Source organism: Callospermophilus lateralis, chromosome 7, assembly GCF_048772815.1.
Source record: "Callospermophilus lateralis isolate mCalLat2 chromosome 7, mCalLat2.hap1, whole genome shotgun sequence".
Classification (NCBI taxonomy): Eukaryota; Metazoa; Chordata; class Mammalia; order Rodentia; family Sciuridae; genus Callospermophilus; species Callospermophilus lateralis.
The window spans coordinates 102,228,645-102,251,298 of record NC_135311.1 but is presented as its reverse complement, the minus strand read 5'-3'; the positions used below and the strand labels follow the sequence as shown (position 1 = coordinate 102,251,298).

Genomic DNA, 22,654 nt, shown 5'->3' with positions numbered 1-22,654 from the left:
CCTTTCTATTTTTTATTTTGAGATAGTATCCAGCCAAGTTGCCCAGTCTGGCCTTGAACTTGTGAATCTCCTGCCTTGGACTCCTGCACCTGACCACTCAAAATATCTTTTTTTTTTTTTTTTTTTTTTTGAGACAGGGTCTCACTGAGTTGCTTAGGGCCTGGCTAATTTGCTGAGGCTGGCTTTGAACTCGCAATCCTCCTGCCTCAGCCTCTTGTACCACTGGGCATGCACCACTGCACCCAGTCATTCTTCAAGGTATTACCTTGAAGGCAGAAATGTCATTTGATTTGTGTGTCTGGAGCTGTCACAATTACAGACACAAGTATGGAAACCAGTGGCTGCTTGTTGGCTTGTTGAATGTACTGTAATTGGGCTACCATTTTTTTTTTAAACCTGAGACCAGTGGTCAGCATCATCAGTTTGGAGATTTCTATTACTGTAGAAGGACTTCTTGAGCAATCAGTATGCAAATATGAAAGTGAACAGGGGAAAGTAGTGTATTATAAAAGTATTTTTGTTTATTTTTTTATTTCTTTTTTGTTTATTTCTCATTAATAAGATTGCTCTACTTCTTGGTATCTAGTAAATCCCTGGAAAAGGGTGGGTTGATTTGCATAATAATCCCAGAGGTCATCCCACTGGGAAGAGTTGGGATCCTGATCCCTGTGATGTAAGTTGAGAAAGAAGTTTACATCTTCTTTCTAAGTTAGATAGGAACGGTAGAGGCTCTGAGTGAAGAAGCCCAAAGAAGTTACTGAGGCCTACAAGAGAACTCATCTGAGGACGAGGATGGACTAGTGATCTGAGCTCAGCATTAGGGGCGAGGACAGACTCACACACGGGACTTCAGTGAGCTTTTTGATGAAAGATCACAAGACACTTAAGAAAAAACTCCAACATGACAAAGAAACACCTGTCCTCAGCCTCCTGAGCACAGTGCTGGATCTGCTGTGGTTTCCAGGGGAACTGACCCAGCAGGCCACCACCACCTGGGTTGACCAGCATCCAGGAGGATGTGCAGGGCCCATCTTTAACCCCACATCATGTGGCAGGGGCTGAAACACCAGTACTAGATGGGGTTTTGGCTCCCCTTCCCTGTCCCTGGAGTTTGGAGGCAGAGCTGGCTTAGATGAGGTCCTTGAGGTACCCAGGTCAATTTCGGAGGCTGGAAGCCTTGGAGAGATACTGGACTTCCTCCTAGTGAAGGCTTGGGGTGAGCAATGAATGTACCCCAAGTTAGTGAAGCACTTATACAAGTCACAGAATGTGTCCGTGGTACCCACACTACCACCAGTGACGACAGCTGTCCAAGCCGACAAGTGACACACACAGGAGAGTCCTTTTCTGGAGCAGAATATTTTTAACCTTAATCATAACCACAATTGGGCCCACACTCGGCAGGTTGCAGTTTACAAAGCCCTTCTCCTATCATGTTCTGAGCCCCACACCAGCACTGTGAGAGAGCAAGGCAGGGGGTGGTCCCTGGGAAATGGAGGCTCAGAGAGGGACCTGACTTGCTCTTGGTCACCAACAAGTCAGCTGCCTTCCAGGGATGCCAGAAGCAAGCCCCTGCCCTGCCTGCTCACAGCAGCATTAGGACCACGATAGCAGTGATCATGAGGACTCCAGCCAGGATGCAAAGGCCCAGGAACACGATGTCACTGGTGTCCTGCGCCACCACGGTCACTGGGCCCTCCAGTGCCTCCACCTCCTCCCTGGGTGGTGCCTCCTGAAGGTGCTCAGCAGTGGCAGCATAAGGTCCAAGCCAGTCAGAGCCGGACAGCAGGTGCACAGAAGCCTCCTTGCGTCGCGGCTCACAGCGGACCTCATACTCATGGATGTCCTCCAGCCCAGGGGCCGAGAAGTCGATGTACAGCACACTGACAATCACCGAGGTGTTGTTTCTCCTCTGTGGGGTCACAGGGCACTTGCTCTCACCTGATGGAGCACAGGCTGACCTGTTCCCCAGGCATATCTAGACTTGGTTCTGGTCCTCACTCAGCCACCCATTCCCTTTCAGAGACTTGGTTCCCCATCTAGAAAAGAGGCCCTATGGGCGTGGGCTGTTTGGAAGGAGAGGATCAGATTTGATGAGGTAAGGTTGATGAAAGGCGGTAGCAATAACCACGGCCAACAGTTGGGGGGTCATTTACCATGTTCCAGGTTCTGTAGCTTAAGTGCATTATCTCATAATTCTCATTAATATCCCTATTTTAGGGCTGGGGATGTGGCTCAAGCGGTAGCGCGCTTGCCTGGCATGCGTGCGGCCTGGGTTTGATCCTCAGCACCACAAACAAACAAAAGATGTGTCTGCTGAAAACTAAAAAATAAATATTAAAAAATTCTCTCTCTAAATAAATAAATAAATAAATAAATAAATAAATTCTCTCTCTCTCTCTCTCTCTCTCTCTCTTTAAAAAAAAATCCCTATTTTATGAAGGAAACTGAGGCCCAGAGGTTAACTCTTATCTGGGGTCACCTAGCATACAAGTGACAGAGACCGTATTCTCACCCAGAACTTCTCAACTGTACTACTCAAACCAAAAAGCATCTAGACAGTCCTCATCTGTGACAAATGTGGGTGGCCACCAAGGCCAAGAGGGAAATGGTTTGCCCACAGTGAGGCTCAGGAGCAAGTCTCCCGCCTCTCAATTAGCAGCTTTGTCCCTGGGGTTGTGGGGCCTTCCTTTGGGAGGCTTCTCTCCCAGTTGTGTGTGCAGCAGGAGTCCCTGCTCTCAAGTCACTGGACACCCAGAGACAGCACCCTGGGGTAGGGAGGAGGCACTGTGGAATGAGATGTTGGGGAGCCTGCTGCCTCCCCACCCCAAAAATGACGGAGGCAGGGGTCAAGGTACCCTGAGTTGGCGGGGTACCAGGGCCTGTGGGGCAGCACTTTGGTGAGCAGTCTGTGGGGTCTGGAGGGTGGGGCTGCAGTGACCCAAGGCCACTCCTCACCATGTCACATTTGTAGCAGACTCTTTGGGCCACCCAAACTGTCCCTTCTAAGGGGGCTGCTGCAGAGGCAGGGCTCCTAAAAACTGAAGCCACCTAAAATAGGTAGCAGCACAGGCAGGAGGAAGCTCCCATCTCCCAAGACTCGGCGACCCCTTGGGAAGGGTTGAAGGGTGTGACAATCTGGAGTTTTACAGATTAGGTGACTTCTGGGATCTCTCTGGGCTTCCAAAGGACCCTATTCCCATGTCCCCAAGGGAGCTTCTTACATTTGTTCCTCAGTCTGTCTGCCTCTATACCCTGAAAGGCACTTTTGTCCTGAGATTTGGGGACATGGGACGAAGCAAGACAGGAGCCAAGAATAAAATGGGATCCAGTAAGAAGGCTGAAGCTAATCTACATAATAAAGAAAGGAGAAAAAAGACATATAAGATGAGGAGGGGGTTCAGCAGGGGGTGGGGGTCTTTCATGAGTCAGAGCCTTTAGAAGGACAAGAGGTTTTCTAGGTTGGGAAGTCAAGTCTCTATGGTTTTCAAATGAGCACAGAAAGATTGGGCTTTTGTTTTTCATTATTGTTTTTGGCCCTCTGAGCCTCTTTGAAAGCAATTCTACGTAGAGACCGGCCTCAGGGGTCTGGTGCTGGTAAGGGTTACACTAAGCATCTATGATCCAAGGTTTCAAGTTTTACAATTCCAAGCTACTGACTCCACGATTCTATGGTTCTGCGGCCCTGAGTTCTGAGGTGGTTCTGTTTCTGTCTATTGGTCCTTGGTTCTGGGAGTTTCTGGGATTCTTTGTCTCCATCTTTCCATGACTCTGGAATGTGGTCCTGTTCCAAGAAAATCCCCAGGGACTCAGGGCATGGAGCAAGGATGAGTGCAGAATGTCTTTGCTGCAAAGACCAGCCCCCCTGCACTTCTCCTCTCAGGACCAGGAGGCCGAGGAGCAGACTGGAGGGACCAGAGGCCTACAAGTGGCTCCTGCTGCAGGACAAACGGCATCTGCTGGAAAGCCGTGATTTCTGCCAAGTCAGCCCAGATTCCAAGACTGGGGAGTCTCTGCATCAGAGGGCACTGTTCCTTCTCTCACCACTGACTTTCCTGACTTCTTCCTGGAGGGTGCTTAGGGCACTGGTCAGTGACTCTCTGAGGGCCCTATGCCTCTGGGTTCATGGCCTTCAAAATCCAAGGATAGTAGAAAAGTTTCATTTGTGAGCCTCACAGCCTTTGGAGGGAAGTGGATCCTGTTATTTGAAAGATGCTTTTATTTGTGGAGCCCAGGGATGGATTTGGATCCCAGGTTGGGGAGAGTGGGCAGGAGTGAGCCTGACAGCCTTGTGAACTAAAGAAGTAGGGACTTGAGTGCCTGGGGGGCTCTGAGGGAGAAAGGGAGGGAGAAGGGGAGGAACAGCAAAGATCTCAAGTGGTGTTCACCAACAGGTCTTTATCTTGCAGGGGGTGGGGGGTGGGGACTGGGGATTGAACCCAGGGATACTTAACCACTGAGCCACATCCCCAGCCCGATATTGTATTTATTTAGAGACAGGGTCTCACCGAGTTGCTTAGGGCCTTGTGAAATTGCTGAGGCTGGCTTCAAACTCATAATCCTCCTGCCTCAGCCTCCTGAGCCACTGGGATTATAGGCGTGTGCCACCATGCTAGGCTTTTGAGAGCAGCACCAGGGGAGGCTGTAGGTTGTCACTGGGCTGTCCAGCAGGATCCCCTCTTCAATCCCCCCACCTGAGTCCTTTGCTATGTCTACACTAAGCAAAGATGTTGGGATAAATGAAGCCAAGAAGACGTAGCTCTGCATCCAGCGTTGTGTACCCCCCCAGAGCCAGAGGAGAAGCTAGGGCAGGCAGGTGCCTTTCTGCAGAGCCAAAGCCCCTCCCCCAGACCCATGCTCCTCCTCTCCTTCCTCCCCATCTCACCCCTACCTGAGATTCAGTGCCACAAGTGTCAAAGCGAGCCTGGATCCGGAAGTTGTTGTCGACCTCCTGGGCAGCACAGTTTCGGCTACCTAGGTAGACCTTGGTCCGCTCCAGTGGGGCCAGCACCTGAGCCGAGATCAGGATCTGGAAGTCTGTGCGTGAGCAGCTCACGTTCATGGGCACCACTGGAAATGAGAGGGAAGAGCTAAAGGCCTAAGGGGCAGGCAGTCTGACCTCTCCCTCCTCAACCCCTCCCAAAGGGTAGTGGATGGGGAGAGAGGCCCAGGAAGAGAAAGGCTCCTGTGGAGTCCTATAGGGCGCAGCATGGGGTGTTCACATGCACCACTCTATTAACTCCATCAGACTCGAAGCACTCGAGGACAGGCACCGTGTCAGGGATTTATGCTTGCCTGGGGTCCTCTGAGTCCAGGGCAGACTGGACAGGTCAGCGAATGCTGAATGAATGGTGGAGTGAGGAGCAAATGAAAATTCTCAAGTATAATAAAAGCACCTCATGCCAATCACTTTGCCATGTGCCCACCAATTCACTTAAACACTCATTCAGTCATTCGGTAAATAGCTGCACACCAGAGTTACAGAAATGGGGGGGGGATTAATCCCTGCCCTCGTGGAGCTTACATTCTAGTTGATGCAGAAGGCAATAAATAGGTAGAACACACATAGCATGGAGTGGAAAATCAACCCAGGATGGAAGACAGGAAGGGCAGCGTGGGGAGGAGGAAGGAGAGTTGCAGGGGTTTTGGGTGCATCTGGAACTGGGAATGAGCCAAGGCCTTTCGGGTGGTAGGCGCTAGGTGAGTGCTCGCCTCTGAGCTGCATCCACAGGCTAAGAATTGCAGTTTTGAAGAGGGTGGTAAGGGGACCCCCACTGTAGGTGGACCCCATGAGGTGGACATCACTAAACCTATTTTAGTTTTGGAAACTGAAATTCTGAGAGGTGAAGTTGTTTGCAGTGGCCGAGTTGGGATTTTAACCATTGAGTCTATAGAATTCCCAAGTCCGACATCTCTCAGGGGGCTCTTGCTGCTTGACAGCTCCCCGAACACCTCCTAGTCAGCACTGTGTGTATGACTCTGAGCATCATATGCACTTGTGTGTGTGTGTGTGTGTGTGTGTGTGTATGAGTGTGTGTTGTGTGTATTTGTGTGTGTGTGTATTTGTGTGTGTGTGTGTATTTGTGTGTGTGTATGCGGGGGCCAGGGGCAAATGTCGGGGAAAGGAAGATGGTGGCTGGTGGGAGGAAAAGAAACTGGCCTCTCAGGCCTCTGTGGGAAATGCCTCAGACACATTTCATCCTCTGGTGTCTGGGCAGTCAGGGATTTATGGCCTGGCTGTCTCCCACAATGATCTTGGTGGCGCTGAACTGTGTGTCACCCCTGATTGATGCTGCGGCTGCCCTCCCAGTGGGGAGGCCGCCCGCAGTCTGGCCCCATCTGGAACCTGGCCCTGCACAAGTACCCCTGTCTGACCCTGGGCTCCCAAAGGGATCTGGGAGGGCGGGGAGGGGAGTCCCTGCACTGAAGTCCCTGGAACAGGAGCCAGGATTAGAGCTGCCCCACCCTTCAGTCTCTGGAGGCACTGAAAGAAGTGGCTGGTCCTAAATCACACAGAGCTGGGAGAGGGCTCAGGACTGAGAACAAGACTATCACAGGCAAGAGGGACTCTAAAGATTTTTCAGTCAATGTTTTCATTTTGTAAGTGGAAAACAGATCCAAAGAGGAAGGCAGATGCCAGCTCCCTGGGGCAGAGCCCCAATGGCACCTGGCTCTCTGGAGCAGAGCCCTCCCCTAGTGCAGAATCAGGGGAGGGGATTAGTCTGCAGAGCCACAGCTGTCCTGCCCGCGGGGATGGAGCCCACTGGGGCCCAGAGGGGTGGGTCTGCCCAAGGTCACTTCCCAACCACCGGCTTGCTGCAGCTCTGTTTCCTTTTCCATCGCCAGGGCCCCCAACTCCCCTGTTGTACGGGGTAAAGAGAAAAGAAAGAGGTTGGGGTTGTGCTCAGTGGTAGAGCACTTGCCTGGCATGGGTGAGGCACTGGGTTCGATTCTCAGCACCACATATAAATAAGATAAAGGTCCATTGACAACTAAAAGAAAAGAAAAGAAAGAGGAAAGATCTTTTGAATGCTGAATAGGTCTGAGACCCTTGAAGGAAAGACGCCCTCAGAGCCAGGCGTCTAGAGCATTTATCAACCCCTCTTACAGAGGAGCCCACTCGGGTGGCCAGCAAATGGCAGCTCTGGATGTGGTTCTGTCTGTCCAGCCCTGGGATCCCCTCCCCATGTCCTGCTCAGGCACACACAAAGGCAGGAGAGGGGTTCTAGTCCTGGCTGTGCCATGGACTGCCCGTGTGACCACAGTGAAAGTGAAGTCCCTTCCCTCCAACACCTCGGGTTCCATATCTGCACAGCGAGGAGCTTCGCCCGACTAGGCAGAGGACACGATAGGTTCAGAGTGCAGGCATTTCTAGGGCCATGAGCCAGAGAAGGGTGGTGGGAGGAGGGGAGAAGAAGTGGCCTCTCTTCACTGACAAAACTAACCAACACCAACACCGGCTTCCTCTGCAGTAGAGTATGGCCATCTGACTGAGTTCATACCAATGAAAGACAAGAGAAAATCTTGTGAGAGCTTCTGGAAAAGCTTTTTGCTTTCCTGGGACATGTGGTTAGCACATCTACAACCCTCTTCCAAACCTGAACATGGGCAGGATGTCTGGCATAATACTGGTGGCAGCCATGTTGCAACCATGAGACCGAGTCTGTCAGAAATAGCACTTGGAATCCTGTGGAATCCCTGGATCAATAGGTTGCTGCCTAGCTCCAGACTTTTCTTTGTGTGAGGAAAAACTAGTGCCATTTGTTCAGTCGGTATTTCCAAATGATACAAACAGGGCTGTAGGCATCTCCATGGCTCTACCAGTTGTTTCCACAAACAATATTGCCACATTTTGTGTAGTACCTCTGGGTCCAGGGGATCAACCACAGTAAGAGAGAGGCCAGGGCTCCATGAAAGAAGGGGCCAGGAGGGAGGAAATAGGATGGTGGAGTTCAAGCTGGAGAAGGAGGGTCCTGCCATAGTAGAAAGAAGCAAAGGCCATCCTTGTGTGGTCTCAAGGTCTCAGGAGTTGGCAGTGGTGTGCCCAACCAAACAAGGGCTGGCAGAGGCCATCCATGGGATCAGAACGAGCTGGCAGGATGGAGGGGGAAAGCTGCACAGAGCTGGCTGCAGAGCCTCGCCTTCCCCCTACTCCAGTGCACCCACGCCCTTGACCCCAGCTGACCTCCAATGTAGGCCACGGAGAAGCCCCTGCCGGTGCTGCTGCGGTCCGTGTGCAGCAGAAGCAGGAGCTGGTTGTGGCTTGAGGTGATGGGTGGTGGCAGATGGTGGCCACACCAGTTTCCCAGTTGGGGTGCCTCCTCACTGGCCCCATCAAAGGCTGCCAGATGGTCGAAGTCACAGGTTCTGGTCAGGCTGTTGGGCTCCTCCAGGTCCAGATCCAGGAAGAACACCTTGACCCGGTAGCCAGGAGGCAGGCGGATGGTCCAGTGGCACCGAATATTGTTGGGGTAGGAATTGGGGTATTGGGGGCTGGAGAAGTTGCCTCGCACAGCCATGTACACCTCCTGGCATTCTCCTGAGTGGGGGAGAATGGGGTGGGAGGAGCATCGGGGAGGAGGGTAAAGAAGGCCCCTTCTGCTGTGCCAGCTCAGAGAGGGCACTGCAGGGGCCCCACAATGACCACCCTGGCAGGTGTGAGCACCACAGCCAGCAAAACACACAACTGATCCTGAAGTTTGCTTTAAATTGAAACTAAGTGGGGTACAGTGACCCATGCCCATAATCCCAGCGGCTCAGGAGGCTGAGGCAGGAGGATCTTGAGTTCAAAGGCAGCCTCAGCAATGGCAAGGTGCTTAGCAACTCAGTGAAACTCTGTCTCTAAATAATAAATTGTGCCCCTGAGCTCAATCTTTGGTACCAAAACAATAAATTTTTTAAATTAAATAAATAAATAAATAAATTGAAACTAGCTGAAAGCTGGGACTTTCGTTCCAATTGCAACCACTTCGAGAATGTTGGTCCTGTTAGGAATTCAGTAATAACACCTCAAATGTGTCCTCAAAGTTAAGTCCAAGCTCCCTAGCTAGACAGACAAGGCAGCTCATGACCTGGCCTTGCCCTTTTCTCACAACCCTTTCCTGTGGATTGACTAAATGTCCTCCCTGTAGTCATAGGTGTACTCCCCGTTGCCCTCCACCTCCTATTGGCTGTTAAAGCCAGGTCACCAGCCTGTGGTGCTCGTGGGCAGTGGTAGAATCTGTAAGTGACCCCATGGGAGGAAGCTGGGCCACTGGGAACAGGGCCTTGAAGAGCATATTGGCCCTGGGCCCCTTCCTATCTCTCTGTTTTGCTTCCTGGTTACCATAAGGTGAGCAGCTTTGTTCTACCACACAGGCCCGCCATGCTGTTCTGCCTCGCCACAGTCCCAGAGACCACAGGCCAAGTGACCATGGGCAAAAGCCTCTGCTACTGAGCCCAAATACGTTATTTTGTCACAGTGATAGAAAGCTAACACACCCATGCACCCCCTACATGACAGCCTTACCAAACAACTTCCAGTACTGTGAGCACACCAGATACTGTCTTTCCTGCCTTTACACACCCTGTTCCTCCTGCTTGGAACCCTTCTGCCTCTGATGAAGTCCTTCAAGGCACTGATCAATTCTCTCCTCCTCCAGGAAGTCCCCCACGATTCTTACTGTTAGCACACGTCACAATGGGCTATCATTGTCTTAGCCATCACCCCCACTGGACTGTGAACTCTCCAAGCATTCATTGTTCCTTTGTACACATGTTAATTGAGTACCTACTATAAGTTACATAAAAAGATAAGCCCATGAGGAACTCACAGTGAGGCAGGAGGATTTTGATATATAAATAACACAAGCAAATGAAAAGCACTAGATCACAGTGAAAAAAATTTGCTAAGGAGTCGAGGAAGGGATTCATTCATTCTTTCTGAGTGAATGGGGGGGGTCTTCACAGAGGAAGTGACATGTTTATGCCTTGCTATTGGCCAGGAAGTGTGTACTAGAGCATCCAGAGAATGCAGAAAGCCCAAGGCCCCAAGGGACCGAAAAATGGGGCCTCTAGAGGCATACAGGGAGGCACAGCATCTGGGTGAAGCTCCTCCTACCTGAGAAGTAATGGGCCTTGAAGCCCCGGCCTCCAATGTTAAAGTCGGACTTGAAGACCACCTGCAGCTCGTGGCCCAATGACACAAGGGTGGGGGGCCTGGTACCACCACAGAAATGGTGCCCGTGGGCAGGACCAGGCCCCCCCAGCACTGCCACGTAGTCATAGGTGCACTCCTCGTTGCCCTCCACCTGGAAGTCCACAAACACCAGCTTGATGGTGGCGGGCCCTGCAGCCCGGATCACCCAGCGGCATTCCACGTTGTTGGGGTAGTTGTTGGGGTACTCGGGGCTGGTGAGGACCCCTGACAGGCCAGTCAAGACACCACCGCACACATCTGCAAGGGAGCCCACTGGAACTGAATTTCCCTCCCCACACCTCCCAGCCTCCTCCCTCCCTGGGAACCAGATGCCCCCAAATGCTGCTCCCACAGGGATGTCATGGGAACCTCATCACCGTCCACTGAGAGCTTGGTACATCACGGGCAGAGGCCCAGCACTCAGCACCTACTCCACCTTTTAAAATCTCTACCCTAACCCTGGCGGGCATGTGTTGTTGTTTCCCAGGTTAAGTGAAAAGATCAAGGAGCAGAGCAGGTAAGAAACTCACCTGAGTTTGGGTTCACGAGCAAGACCCCGGGGACAAAGATCAGAGTGCAAGGAGTTTACCTGAGAGATCTGGGGAACATTGGTGGGAGGGAGGGAGACAGGGAGGGGAGGCATGGACAGGTAGCTGCTGAACCCCATGAGGACCTCTGGGCCAGGAGGGCACAGTTTATGTCACCCAGTGACATAATGTCACAGTTTACGAGGGCTCTGGGAATTTACACACCAGTTCCCAGAGTCCAGGATGAGGGCTTCTGGGGGTCGGGTGACCTTCTGAACTTCAGAGATAACAGGTTGGCGGGATAACAGTCTAAGATTCTTGGGTTTTAGCATTCCACAGTTCTGTGCCTCTAAATTCAGCAGGGACTGGGCGTTTCACCCAAGTCCCCAGTGTTGCTGTGAGTGGACCCTGGGAACCAGGAGCCTCTGCCGTTGTCTGTTGCTTGGGCTGACCAGACAGAGCCTTTGGTCTTGACCTTAGGAGAAGGGAACGCTTTGAGGCTGCAAAGAAGCCTGAGGACACGAGGAAGGAGTCAAGGAGAAAGGCAAGAAGAGCAAGGCCTTGGCTCCCTGCGCCATCCTGCGCTGCAGGTGACATGCCTGCTTGAGGGAGTGAGGGTTAGAGACCCCACATAAGGGGCCAGTTCTAGAAAAGGTCCTGGAAGGGGGAGTCGCTGCTGCATACAGACCTATGTGCACCTGCCCCAGGCCCTGGGCCTCCCTGCACCAGGAAGGAGCGGGATGTGGCAAAGCGTCAGCAGCAGGAGCAGCAGCAGGGTCGCCAGCAAGCTGGTGTCAGGACATGGAACAAGAAGGACAAGGCAGAGAGCACCCAGGCCTCATTCCTGCACGTGATGAGACCCTCTGGGGGCTCCAGGAGCAACAGAGAGAAGCACAGGACTACTGCCTGAGCGTGAGAGCCCACGGCCACCAGGTCAGTGAGATCATGCTGCCCCAGCCTAGAGGTGGTGCCCAGGAGCAGGGTCAAAGGTCACAGCACTTCCACACTAAGGTACAGACCTCCCCTGACCCCGCTGCCCTCCTCCCACCTCCATTCTGGGGCCAGCCTCCCACCCCTAAGCTCCCTTGACCTTTCTGGTAGCCTGCAGAAAAGCCACGGCTGGCCACATGCTTGTCAGAATGGAAGACGACAGCCATGACATGCCAGGAGGAGGTGAAGGGGGGTGGGGGCACCTGGCCACAGAACCTCCCCAGTAGATTGCCCTTGTCTCCAGAGGCCCCGTTGTAGATTTCCAGGAAGTCGAAGCCACAGGTGTCATGGTACTCCAGGTCAAAGGCGTGGAAGGTGAGCAGCACGGAGGACCCCTCAGCCACCACAATCAGCCAGCTGCACTCCGTGTTGTAGGGGTACAGACTCGGGAAGTTGGGGCTGGAGAAGTTTCCAGAAGGTGCTGAGAGCACACCCCCACACTTGACACCTAGGGCAAGAGAGAAGGATGGCCCAGAATCAGTGCTGGGGACATTGATGCGTGCAGCAAGGGAGGCTGGGTCCTGGTGCAGGCCCTGCCCCAAGGCAATCCTGGTATCTGTGTGTTTGTTCGTGGATTTACATATTCTTTAAATTCTCATGAAGCATTCTTTTTTGTCACTTTGACAAATGTTGTCTGAGATGTCAGGGCATTGTTCTAGACATTAGGGTTACAACAGGGACAAAACAGAGAGTCCTGTCCTCACAGAACTTACATTCTGGTGGGAAAGACAGAAAATACACATGAGCTGAATGTGAAATAGTGGTAAGTGGAGAACAAAACAAGTGAGAAAGGAAGACAGAGGCAGTTGGCCTTCAATCCTGGATAAAACTGCACCCTGTGCCAGGTCCTGGGTATGTGCTATCAATGATTTAAAAATTACTCAGCCTTAAAGAAGAATGAAATTATGGTATTTGCAGGTAAATGGATGGAGCTGGAGAATATCATGCTAAGTGAAATAAGTCGATCCTAAGGAACCAAAGGCCAAATGTTTTATCTGATATGCAGATGCGAATTCACAATAAGCGGGGGCTAGGGAAGAATAAAGGTATTTTGGACTGGACAGAGCAGAGTGAAGGGAGAAGAGGGGCCATGGGGGTAAGAAGGACAGTAGAATGAATCAGACATTATTACCCCGTGTGCATATATGACTACACAACCCGTGTGATTCTACATCATGTACAACCAGAAGAATGAGAAGTTATACTCCATTTATCTCAAAATGCATTGTACTGTCAGGTAAAACTAATTAGAACAAATTTTTTAAAAAGGAAAAAATTAATAACAACAACACCCTTCAGTGAAAACGTGCAGTCTGTTAACAGCATTCAAGGCATAGGTTCATACACATTCGCTTGTATTTTTTAAGGAGTACAAAAGGAAACTAATAAGAATGATTCTCTGTCAGGGGAAGGATACAAAATACAGGAAATATTGATGGCCAGTCCTCATGACACTCACCTTGTTTCATCATTTTGACTTGTGATCCCCGAAAATAATTCAATAATTTTAAAAGATAAAAATTTAATGAAACCCCTAAATATCCCCACTGGAAGCAAACCTAACTGTGTCAAATTGGAGACATAATCACATGGGAAAAAAATTATTACAAATGACTTAGGAATACTACACTTTAACTGCACCTGCCTAGTAGAATATATCCTGAGGTCAAAATGAACCACGAAGAAATCTTAAACCATATTCAGCAGTCTTACTATTAGTAATAATATCAAATATTATTAAAAGTATTATAATATTGGAACAAAGAAAATAAGTATGCTGATGTCAATTCAAAGCAAAATTTTCAATGTAAGAGACGAGAGATCCAAATACTACAAAAAAAATATAAAACTCTGTATCCTTAATATGAATTGAACATATCAATTTGAATTTAAAATTTATTTTTATTTCTAAAAAAATATTCTGTTCATTACAGGCCTAGAAGCAATGATATTTCAGTATCATTTTATACCACTAGACTTTAGATTAAGATTCTTATGCCCAATTGAACCAGGGCTCCTTAGAGAAATAGTTGATACTAGGTCTAGTACAAGAAATATATAAAGCATACTTGAATAGCTTTGTGCTAAAGAGCAAAGAAGGTACCAAAGACTGCTGGGATTATGTGAAAGGACAAAGGAGCTAAAAGTTATAAAAGAAGGTACAATTTGAGCATCAAAAAAAGAATAACTACTACAGTAGGTTGAAACATATCAAATATATTTTAAAAACTCATGAATTCATAATGTGATGCAAAAGAAACTTATTGGTTTCTTTTAGAGATTGTTGAGACACTAAATTATTTTTGGAAAATTGATAAGTAGAAAGGAAAATACATTAAGCTTCTACTTTGCCACTCCCACATGGATTGGATTTTCAAACAACCAAATAGCTGGTGAGGGAAAATTATTTTTATAGAAGGCTGCAGAAAGAATAACAGCATTAGAAAAATCATAGTTTTGCAAGTCTTAATGAAATACTGGATCTACAAACATCATCAATATCTATTCCCATCACTGAGTAAATGAACTAAATGATTGGGTATATAGGTAGTCTCTATAAAGCTCTTTTGACTTTGTTAAATGTTTGAAATTGTTTATAATTTAAAAATAACAAAAGTTGATAGGTATAGCGGCCTGTGCCTATAATTACAGATACACGGGAGGCTGAGGCAGGAGGACCACAAATTCAAAGGCAGCCTCAGTAATGTAGTGAGATCTTGTCTCAAAATAAAAAATTAAGAATGTAAAAGGGTTAGGGTTGTAGCTCAGTGGGTTCAATCCCTAGTACTTAAGAAAAAGTTAAGTGGCTGGGGCTGGGGCTCAATGGTAAAGTACTTGCTTTGCATGTGTGAGGCACTGGGTTCAAGCCTCAGCACCATGCAAAAATAAATAAAGATACTGTGTTTTCCTCTACAAGTAAATAAATATTTTTAAAAAAGGAAAAAAAGTTAATATGGAAGTTTATAATGGATGAATCAGATTAATAATTCCTGAACCCACCAATAAATCTTACTGTCAAGGTGCAACCTTGGTCAATATGTAATACATACCACCACCTATAAAGTCTTCTTGGAAAAATAAAATAAAGGAACTTGAATTTAATAAAGTCTCTGGATCTACCTATAAGTTAGAGTGAAATGGAGGGGGATTTGTGTGTGTGTATGTGGGTGTGCTGGGGACTGAATCTAGGGCCTCATACATGCTAAGCAAGTGCTCTACTACATCCCCAGCTCTAGAGGAACTTTTTTTTTTTTTTTTTTTTTTTTAAAGAGAGAGAGAGAGGGAGAGGAGAGAGAATTTCAATATTTTATTTATTTATTTTTTCCGGCAGACACAACTTCTTTATTTGTATGTGGTGCTGAGGATCGAACCCAGGCCGCATGCATGCCAGGCGAGCGCGCTACCGCTTGAGCCACATTCCCAGCCCTAGAGGAACTTTTTAAAAAAATGAACTAAGTTAGGAGGTTTTTTCCCATGGGTTTCACTGTATTGCCCAGGCTGATCTTGAAAGCAATGCCCAGGCTCCCTGGCCCCTCAGCCTCCTAAGTAGCTAGGCCCCATGTGCATTTGGCCTAGACAAACATTTTTTCAGTCTTTTTTTTTTTTTTTTTTTAGTTATAGATGGACACAATATCTTTATTTTTATCTATTTATTTTTTTAATGTGGTGCTAAGGACTGAACCCAGTACCTTATGCTTGCAAGGCAAGCACTCTACCACTGAGCATCAACCCCAGCCCCTAGACAAACATTTTTAATGACACTTCAGGGATATGTTAAGCCAAGTCCAGAACATAGGATATTCTATAAGATTAAATATTCGGGATACTTTAACAACAAATGATGGGGGGGACACATTGTTATGTTGAAAGAGTCAAATACGAATATAATGTATGAACATTTTTGAATTCTGATTTGAACAAATGAACTGTAAAAAAGACTTCTTTCAGGCAATAATTAGGGAAAACTGGGCATGAACAGAATATTAGATAAAATTAAAGGAATTATTCCATTATAATGATATTGGGGTTAATATGGTTTTATGTCTTTGTAGGTTATAGGTATATCCTGACATATTTATGTATGAAATATGAAATCAGCTTTAGATTCTTCTAGAACCATCAAAATGGGAAACAAGAAAGGTAGAATGTTAACTGTTGAAGCTGGTTGATGGAGATAAAGGGATTTATTATACAACTTTTCTCTACTTTGTATAGGTTCAAAATTTTTTGAAATTCAACTTTATTATGACATTTTACCACCCTACTCACAATCAAGAGCCCCTCCCACTCCTTCCTCCACTCTTAATTTAGTGTTGTATTTTTCTCCTCACTATGCATCACTATCTAACACGCTTTTACTTGGGTAATTCAGTTCATTGCTAGTCTCCCTCCATGAAAATGGAAGCTCCATGAGATCAAGGATTGTGGTCCCTTTTGTTCCCTGTTGTATCCCAAGTCCTAGCACCAGTGCCTACTTACCAAATGGATGAGTGAATGAATGACCTCAAATAATGTTCAAAGCAGCCCCATGAAAGGCAGGGCAGGTGTCACTGACTCCATTTTACATATGAGAAAACAGCCATAGAGGGAAGCTATTTACCATCTATTGCTTTGCTCAGCACCCGCCCTCTACCGCCTGCTCCCCTTCCTTGCCCTGCAGGCAGACACATGACCCTAGCAGGGCCATCCTTGGAGCCTGCCAATGCAGGACCAGCCTATTGGGTGTGCCTGTGCTCAGGAGGAGGCCAGAGTTCTGCTCAGAACATCTGGATGGGATTCCTTTCCTTTATAGTCTCTAGTCTAGGAGTGGGAGCCCTGGGTGGGACCAGGCATGAGGTCTATGAAAAAATTCCTGGTGGGCAATTTGCAAGAACCATGTGAAAAGTGAAATTGGCCCTGGGACCAACAGGTCCTGGCTGCAACATCCCTGAGCCCACCTCAGCTACACCCCTGCCTCCCTGGTTCCATTCCCATGCTGCTTTGTTTTGCTTAAATTAATTCAGGTTTCGCTTCTGTCACTTGCACCCAAAGGTGTCCTGAATAATACACTTGACTAAAGTCCCCAGAGGTGAGTCACATGCAGCAAGTGTATGCCCCAGCAAGGAAGTATCTGAGGCTGATGGGGGATGTGGATGGCTTCCTGGGCAGCTCAGGGAGGGTGCAGAGGCAGGAAGGAAGAGTCAGGCGAATGAGACAGAATGCAGTGTGACTGTGCTGTGGCCACACAGGAGCTCTGGGGTCCCGAGTGAGGGAAGCTGATCTGTCTAGAGTCAACAGTATTAGGTGAAGGACAAGAGTTACAGAGAAGATGATATTGAGTTTAACTAAAAAAAATGAGAAAGTTTTGCTATTTGGGGAAGCCTAGGGGAGGAAATGACACGATTGCTTGACCTCCATGTGCCTCAGTCATATGCCTATAAAATGCGGATGCTGCTGCCTTCTTTGCTGGGTGGCTATGAGCTAGCTGCACAAATGTACATTGGGGTCACATTGTCAGCTCCCTGCCTGTGCCAGGCAGGCCAGTGCCAGCAATAGTGTCTGGTTCACGCCTTTATGGCAAGAGGATAGAGACGTTATGTCCAGTGCCTGTCCTTGTCCTTCCCCCAGTCTTGCCCATAGGCAGGAAAGGCCATGAGAGTATCAGAGCAGAACTCCTACAGCTCAGGTGGCCCAGGACACCAGGACAAGTACAGACCTTGTCCACAAGGACCCAGCCAGTCATGCTGAACCCTATGGTCACTCCAAAGCCATTGGAACCCCGGTGGCTGGAAAATGGGAATGACTAGCTCCTCCTGCTTCTCAGGCATGAGCTGAAACATGTGTCTATCCCATCTCTGCCAGCAATGGGGTGACTGAGCCCCCTTGAGCTTGAGGAAGATGGGGCACTGACAGCTGTTTGCTGAGCCCTCCATGCATCCCTTACAGAAGGGTGAAGTTCTATCACCCCAGCCTACTGAATGGTACAACAAGGGAGACTGACTCTGGCGCAGTTGGCAGTGGGATTCAGCCGGCCCTCAGGAGGACAAAGACTTGTTCCTGTGAGGAAACTTTAATAGTTCTCTGGGCCATTCCCTTTGCCCTTCACGATCCTGTGGCCTTGGATGAGTTCCTTAACATAGCTAGCCCTCAGTTTCCTGTAAAATGGGGACTGATACCACCTCGAAGTTGGTTGTGAAGATGAAATGTAATCATGTAGGTAAAGCCTCCGGCAGACACCGGCACTAAAGAAATATTCTCTTCCCCATCCCAGAAACAAATCCTTAATTCAGCTAGCCTCCACTAAAAGGGCCTCCTGCTTTCTGGTTTCTCACATGGAAACCTCAGGAGACCCTGGCTCTGCCTGTTCCCCACTCCTGGCTCTGACATCTCCAGGTGCTCCTACCTTTCATGGCCTGGGCCCTGGGGCCTGGGCCCAGCAGTGCCACAGCCAGCAGCAGGCAAGACCCCAGCTCTGTCAGCATCTCCTCACCAGGGGACCCCACAGGGCTGCAGAGTTCAGGTGAGCCTGGATCTGAGGGTCTGGAGCAAGGAAAGAAAGGTGAGGCTGAAGGGGCCTCCAAGTTAATGGTGGCGTGAATAATTCATAGGCCCCTCGAATTAGTAAGCTGATCCCCAGGTGCTTCCTTCACTCCACTCTAAGGTGACAGATCTAGTGTCACCAGGTTGACACGTTCTGAGATCTGCACTGGCCAGACTCTGTCAGGAAGGCAAGCAGCTTGGACCTGGAAGGAAATTGGGTGGTAGAGAAAGGGCCTAAGTAGCGGGGCCAGGCAGATCTGGGATCAATCCCAGTTCAGCCTCTAACTTGAACAGGTGACTTAAACAAGTCATTTAACCTGTGTGGGTCTTGTGCTTCTCATAGTCCAGTGGGTCCATTCTAGGACGGTTGTGAAAAGAGAATGAGAATGTGAGCTAAAGCATACAGTAGGAACTTACTACTGGTTTTTCCCATTCTTCCCTCATGGGAACCAGAAGGAGCCTCAAATGCATGGAACAAATGGACAAGCTTCTTTCAGATGTGAGAATTAAACACAGAAGGAGAGTGAAGGAGGACAGCAGAAGGAGACAAGGAAAAGTCTTTCTGATGAAAAAAATGCAGCAGGAAGAGCAGAACTGGCGCTTGAGTTCTGTTGTGCAGCTCCTACTAGCTCTGGGCCACAGTGAGCATTCTGGCCAGAAATATTACATGTTGGTTCCTTTATTGATCCACAAGCCTTGCTTGAACATCACTATGCCCAGAGCCAGGCCCTGGGCAAGGAGCTGGGGCTGAAGAAATGCCCTCATGGCTCTGTGTCCAACAGGAAATAGGGCCTTTTTTCTCTCTGAGAGTTGTCCCTGTGGGTCAGTTCAGTCTAACATGCATTTGTAAGCTCCACCTCTGCAGAGCCTGGGCCAGGCACAGGGGCTTCGGAGGGAAACTAGCCTGCCTTTCCAGGGAGGCCCTTGGGCTCTGGTTTCTGACAGACTGAGGTCTGAATCCTGGTTCTACAGCTGCCTCGCTGAGGGGGTCTGGGAAAGTGACCTGAGTTCTTGGAGGCCCGGCTTCTTTGCTGGGGAAGGAGTAGTGGCAGCAGCTGCCTGCAGTTTGTGGGGAGGATTGAATGAGATCACATGAAGGATGTCTCAGCCATCCTGGCCTTGTGTGAGAACCAACAAGGATGTTGTTTATTTACCCTAGAGGACCCAGATGTCCATGGCCACATGTTGCCTCTGGCCCATCCTTCTGTCAGGAAGTCCTCAAGGAGCCCTTGGCTGCCAGCACAGGAGGCCACCTAGAAGGTGTTCAGCAAGGAGCATCAGGAGTGGTCAGCCTGAAGGGTTGGCTCACCTGTGGGCCTTGACTGACAGAAAAGAAATGTTCTGGGCAGCCGAGGGCTGAGCTTCTATTAAACATACCTACCCACTGTGGGTATGAGAGAAGGGCAGGGAGGGGGCCACCCAGCTCCAGCCAGGGGCCAGGCTGCAGGCTTCTGACCTCCCCAGCACATGATGCACCCCTCATCAGAGAGGCCCTGGGGTCTTGGGGTGAGTTCCTCCATGGGAAGACCCTGTGACAGGAAGCCTGGGAAGCGATCCCAAGGAGCACAGGGAAGGATGTGAGATGACATGGGTTGGGGTGGGGGGCAACTCAGGCTGTACGAGCGGTCAGGGTGCCACTGTGGGAGACAGGGCCCAACCCCAGGAGCACCTCCGAGACAAGTGCTGACTGCCCTCAGGGCGTTCCACCTGAGTGGTGAGAAGCTGTGCTCATGTCCCAACTGCCAACTGCCACTGACCGTAGGCCATACAGTACATTCTCTCCAAGGCATGTCCAACCCACCTGTCCAGGGCCCCAAAGTTGAGGCAAAATCCTAGGGATGTAAGTAGAGAGGGAATGGAGAATGCCCAGGGATGAGGGCAGGCTATGGCAGCATCTCTGAGCCACCCATAATAAAAGGCTGTCATCATCATTGTGACTACCCCCTGTGCTGAATATCCCCCAGTCATCCACCTCTGAAACATCTATCCCATTCCATAGAACAACTGCCTCTCTTCCTGGCCTTACCAATTACACCCCATCCCCTAGTAACCACCACAGTGGCTCTTGGGTCCCCCAAGATCAACAGTTCCCAAACTGAACTCTCCAACACCCCAAGACCTAACTCATATCTCTGGAGCTTCCTCTTTCAGGTTACAGCTCAGCCAACCAAGACAGAAACACAGGGGTCTGTCTCACTTACCTTTCCCCATAAGCACACCTACTGGTCACATTTGGGCTTCATTCCCTCTTGTTCCTCAGAAAGGCTTCCAAAACTATAGTAACCTAAGCTCGCCATTTCTCCCGCAGTATTGCAACAGCCTCCTCACTGGCTTGGGTCCCCACCCTCATCTGCTCCCTGCCCACCCCCAAAACACTTTCTAATCTTTCTAGAAAGCTAACAGGACCAAGTCATTCCTCTGTTCAGGATAAAATCCAAAGTCCTTCAGGATGCCTTCCTAGCTCATCTCCCCATACTGAGCTACACAGCTGGCCACTGCCATTTCTCTCACTTCTCTGCAAATTCTGTACCCTGAGCCTGGATAGCTCTCCTTTCTGCACCATCCTCCCATGATGGACTCTTACTCAGCCTTTAAAAACATTTGTCATGGGGCTGGGGGTATAGCTCAGTTGGTAGAGTGCTTGCCTTGCATGCACAAGACCCTGGGTTTGATTCCCAGCACCAAAAAAAACTTGTCACCTCTTCCAGGGTTGTACTGACCCCTCAGCATCCCAGCGCAGACTGGAATTATAGGCATGTTCCACTGCACCTAGCTAAGGACACTAATCTTGACTGGTCTCCCCAAAGTTCTTACCTCCTAATATCATTGCCTTGGGGTCAGAATTTCAACACATGAATTTTGGGGGGATGCAAACATTCAGACCACAGCATCTTCCTATTGGAATCCAGGATGGTCTGGTGCAGTGGTGAAGGAAGAAGGTCCTCAAACAGAGACCACATGGGCTCAAATAAAAAATGTGGGGGCTACTAGCTGTGTGACCTTGGACAAGTCCTTTGACCTTTCCAGGCCTCTGTCCTCATCTGGGAAATGAGAAGAGTGGCATCTACAGAAGGGGTCAAGGCATGGCCGTGCATGTGCCACGCACAGGGAATTTGGAGGTATGCTCTCCCTTATCCTACTTTCCATCTGTATGAAATCCAAATGCTACGTAGACCTCAGGACTTCTTGTATTTTTCATTTTTAACCCATCTCTCCTTGAAGTGACCTCTGGGTGGGGCCTCCTGCTGCCTGACTGCCTTTCCCTCCAATCAGCAGCCTGGTCAGGCTTTTCTCCTGGTCCCCAGGGGAGGTAGTAGAGAAGGAACAAAGGCTGCCACCTGCCAGGGTCATTAGGGTGTGCCCAAGCTACCCACAACAGTCAACCCTGAGCGCCTGTTGTGCCAACTCCCTGGGCTGAGCTCTGAGGACCCACTCTTAAACTTCTAGGGGGCGTCTCTTAGCATAAGATGACCCTCCCCTCCATGGCTGGCTCTGCAGTACCCCAGAGCTAGGGGACACAGGATCTCTCTGAAGGTGTGTGAGCTCCACAAGGTTGTGAGTACACCATCCAAGGTCGGGGAACCGATGCTGTGTGTTTCTATTGCTGTGCATATATGTGCACCCATCTCTGGGTATACATTTGTCATCACCTGGGCACATTCTTTTTCTGGGTATGTGAGTCACTTCAGCATCTATGAAACGAACACCAAGTACACTAGTCTCTGGGTGTAGCTGTCCCTTTCTGAGTGTGAATATGCTCTCGTATGACTACTCATTGCTGTGTATTCATATCTGTTTCTTTGCACACAAATCCATCTTTGCACACACCCTGGATCACACATGCAGTGCTTCTGTCTCTGCATGTATCTATGGCTCTGCTTCTAAATCTGTATGTACTCTGTTGTCAATGTGTCTATTTCTCCCTCTGGATATATTCAAAGATTTCTGAGTGAATGTCCTCATTGAGTATACATCCATGTCTCAGCACAAATCGGCACAAATGCCATAGCTGTGCATGTGCACAATTTTTCCCAGGGACAAAGTGCCTCTCCATAGGCACACATAGTCCCATGGGGATGCAGCTTCTGCTGCTGTACAGATCTGTGTCTCTGGGTGTGCACATCTGTGCCTGGTGCATGTAGCTATGACAGCACATGCTTACACAGCTCAGGGCTGCACATCAGCACCCCTAGATGTCAGCGTGGATTTCTGGGAGTGGATGTCTATAACTGGGGTTCCTCTCTGCCTCAGTTCTGTCTTCATTTCTGAATCTGTCACTGGTTTCTGGGTACAAGAATGGTGTCTTCCCTAATCCCTGGGCCAGTCGTGAGGACTTGGCAAAGGATAGGGCCAGGGAAATCTGTCCACCCCTGGGGTCTTGTGGCTGGGTCCCAGGAGCCACATCTCCCTCTTACTAAAGGTCAGGGGAACCTTGGAGAAT

General features: G+C 49.3%; 1 protein-coding gene across 1 annotated transcript; it reads right to left on the bottom strand.

Annotated features, from left to right (window-relative positions):
- Nucleotides 1-1,585: 1,585 nt before the first annotated feature.
- Nucleotides 1,586-18,155, bottom strand: Cdcp2 (CUB domain containing protein 2). The gene is made up of 6 exons (XM_076863496.1): nt 18,077-18,155; nt 11,795-12,142; nt 10,100-10,435; nt 8,186-8,539; nt 4,892-5,070; nt 1,586-1,912 (listed from the first exon to the last, which is right to left on the bottom strand). Exons 1-6 carry the CDS (start codon nt 18,153-18,155, stop codon nt 1,586-1,588), a joined length of 1,623 nt encoding a protein of 540 aa, XP_076719611.1.
- Between the last annotated feature and the right edge of the window lie 4,499 nt (nt 18,156-22,654).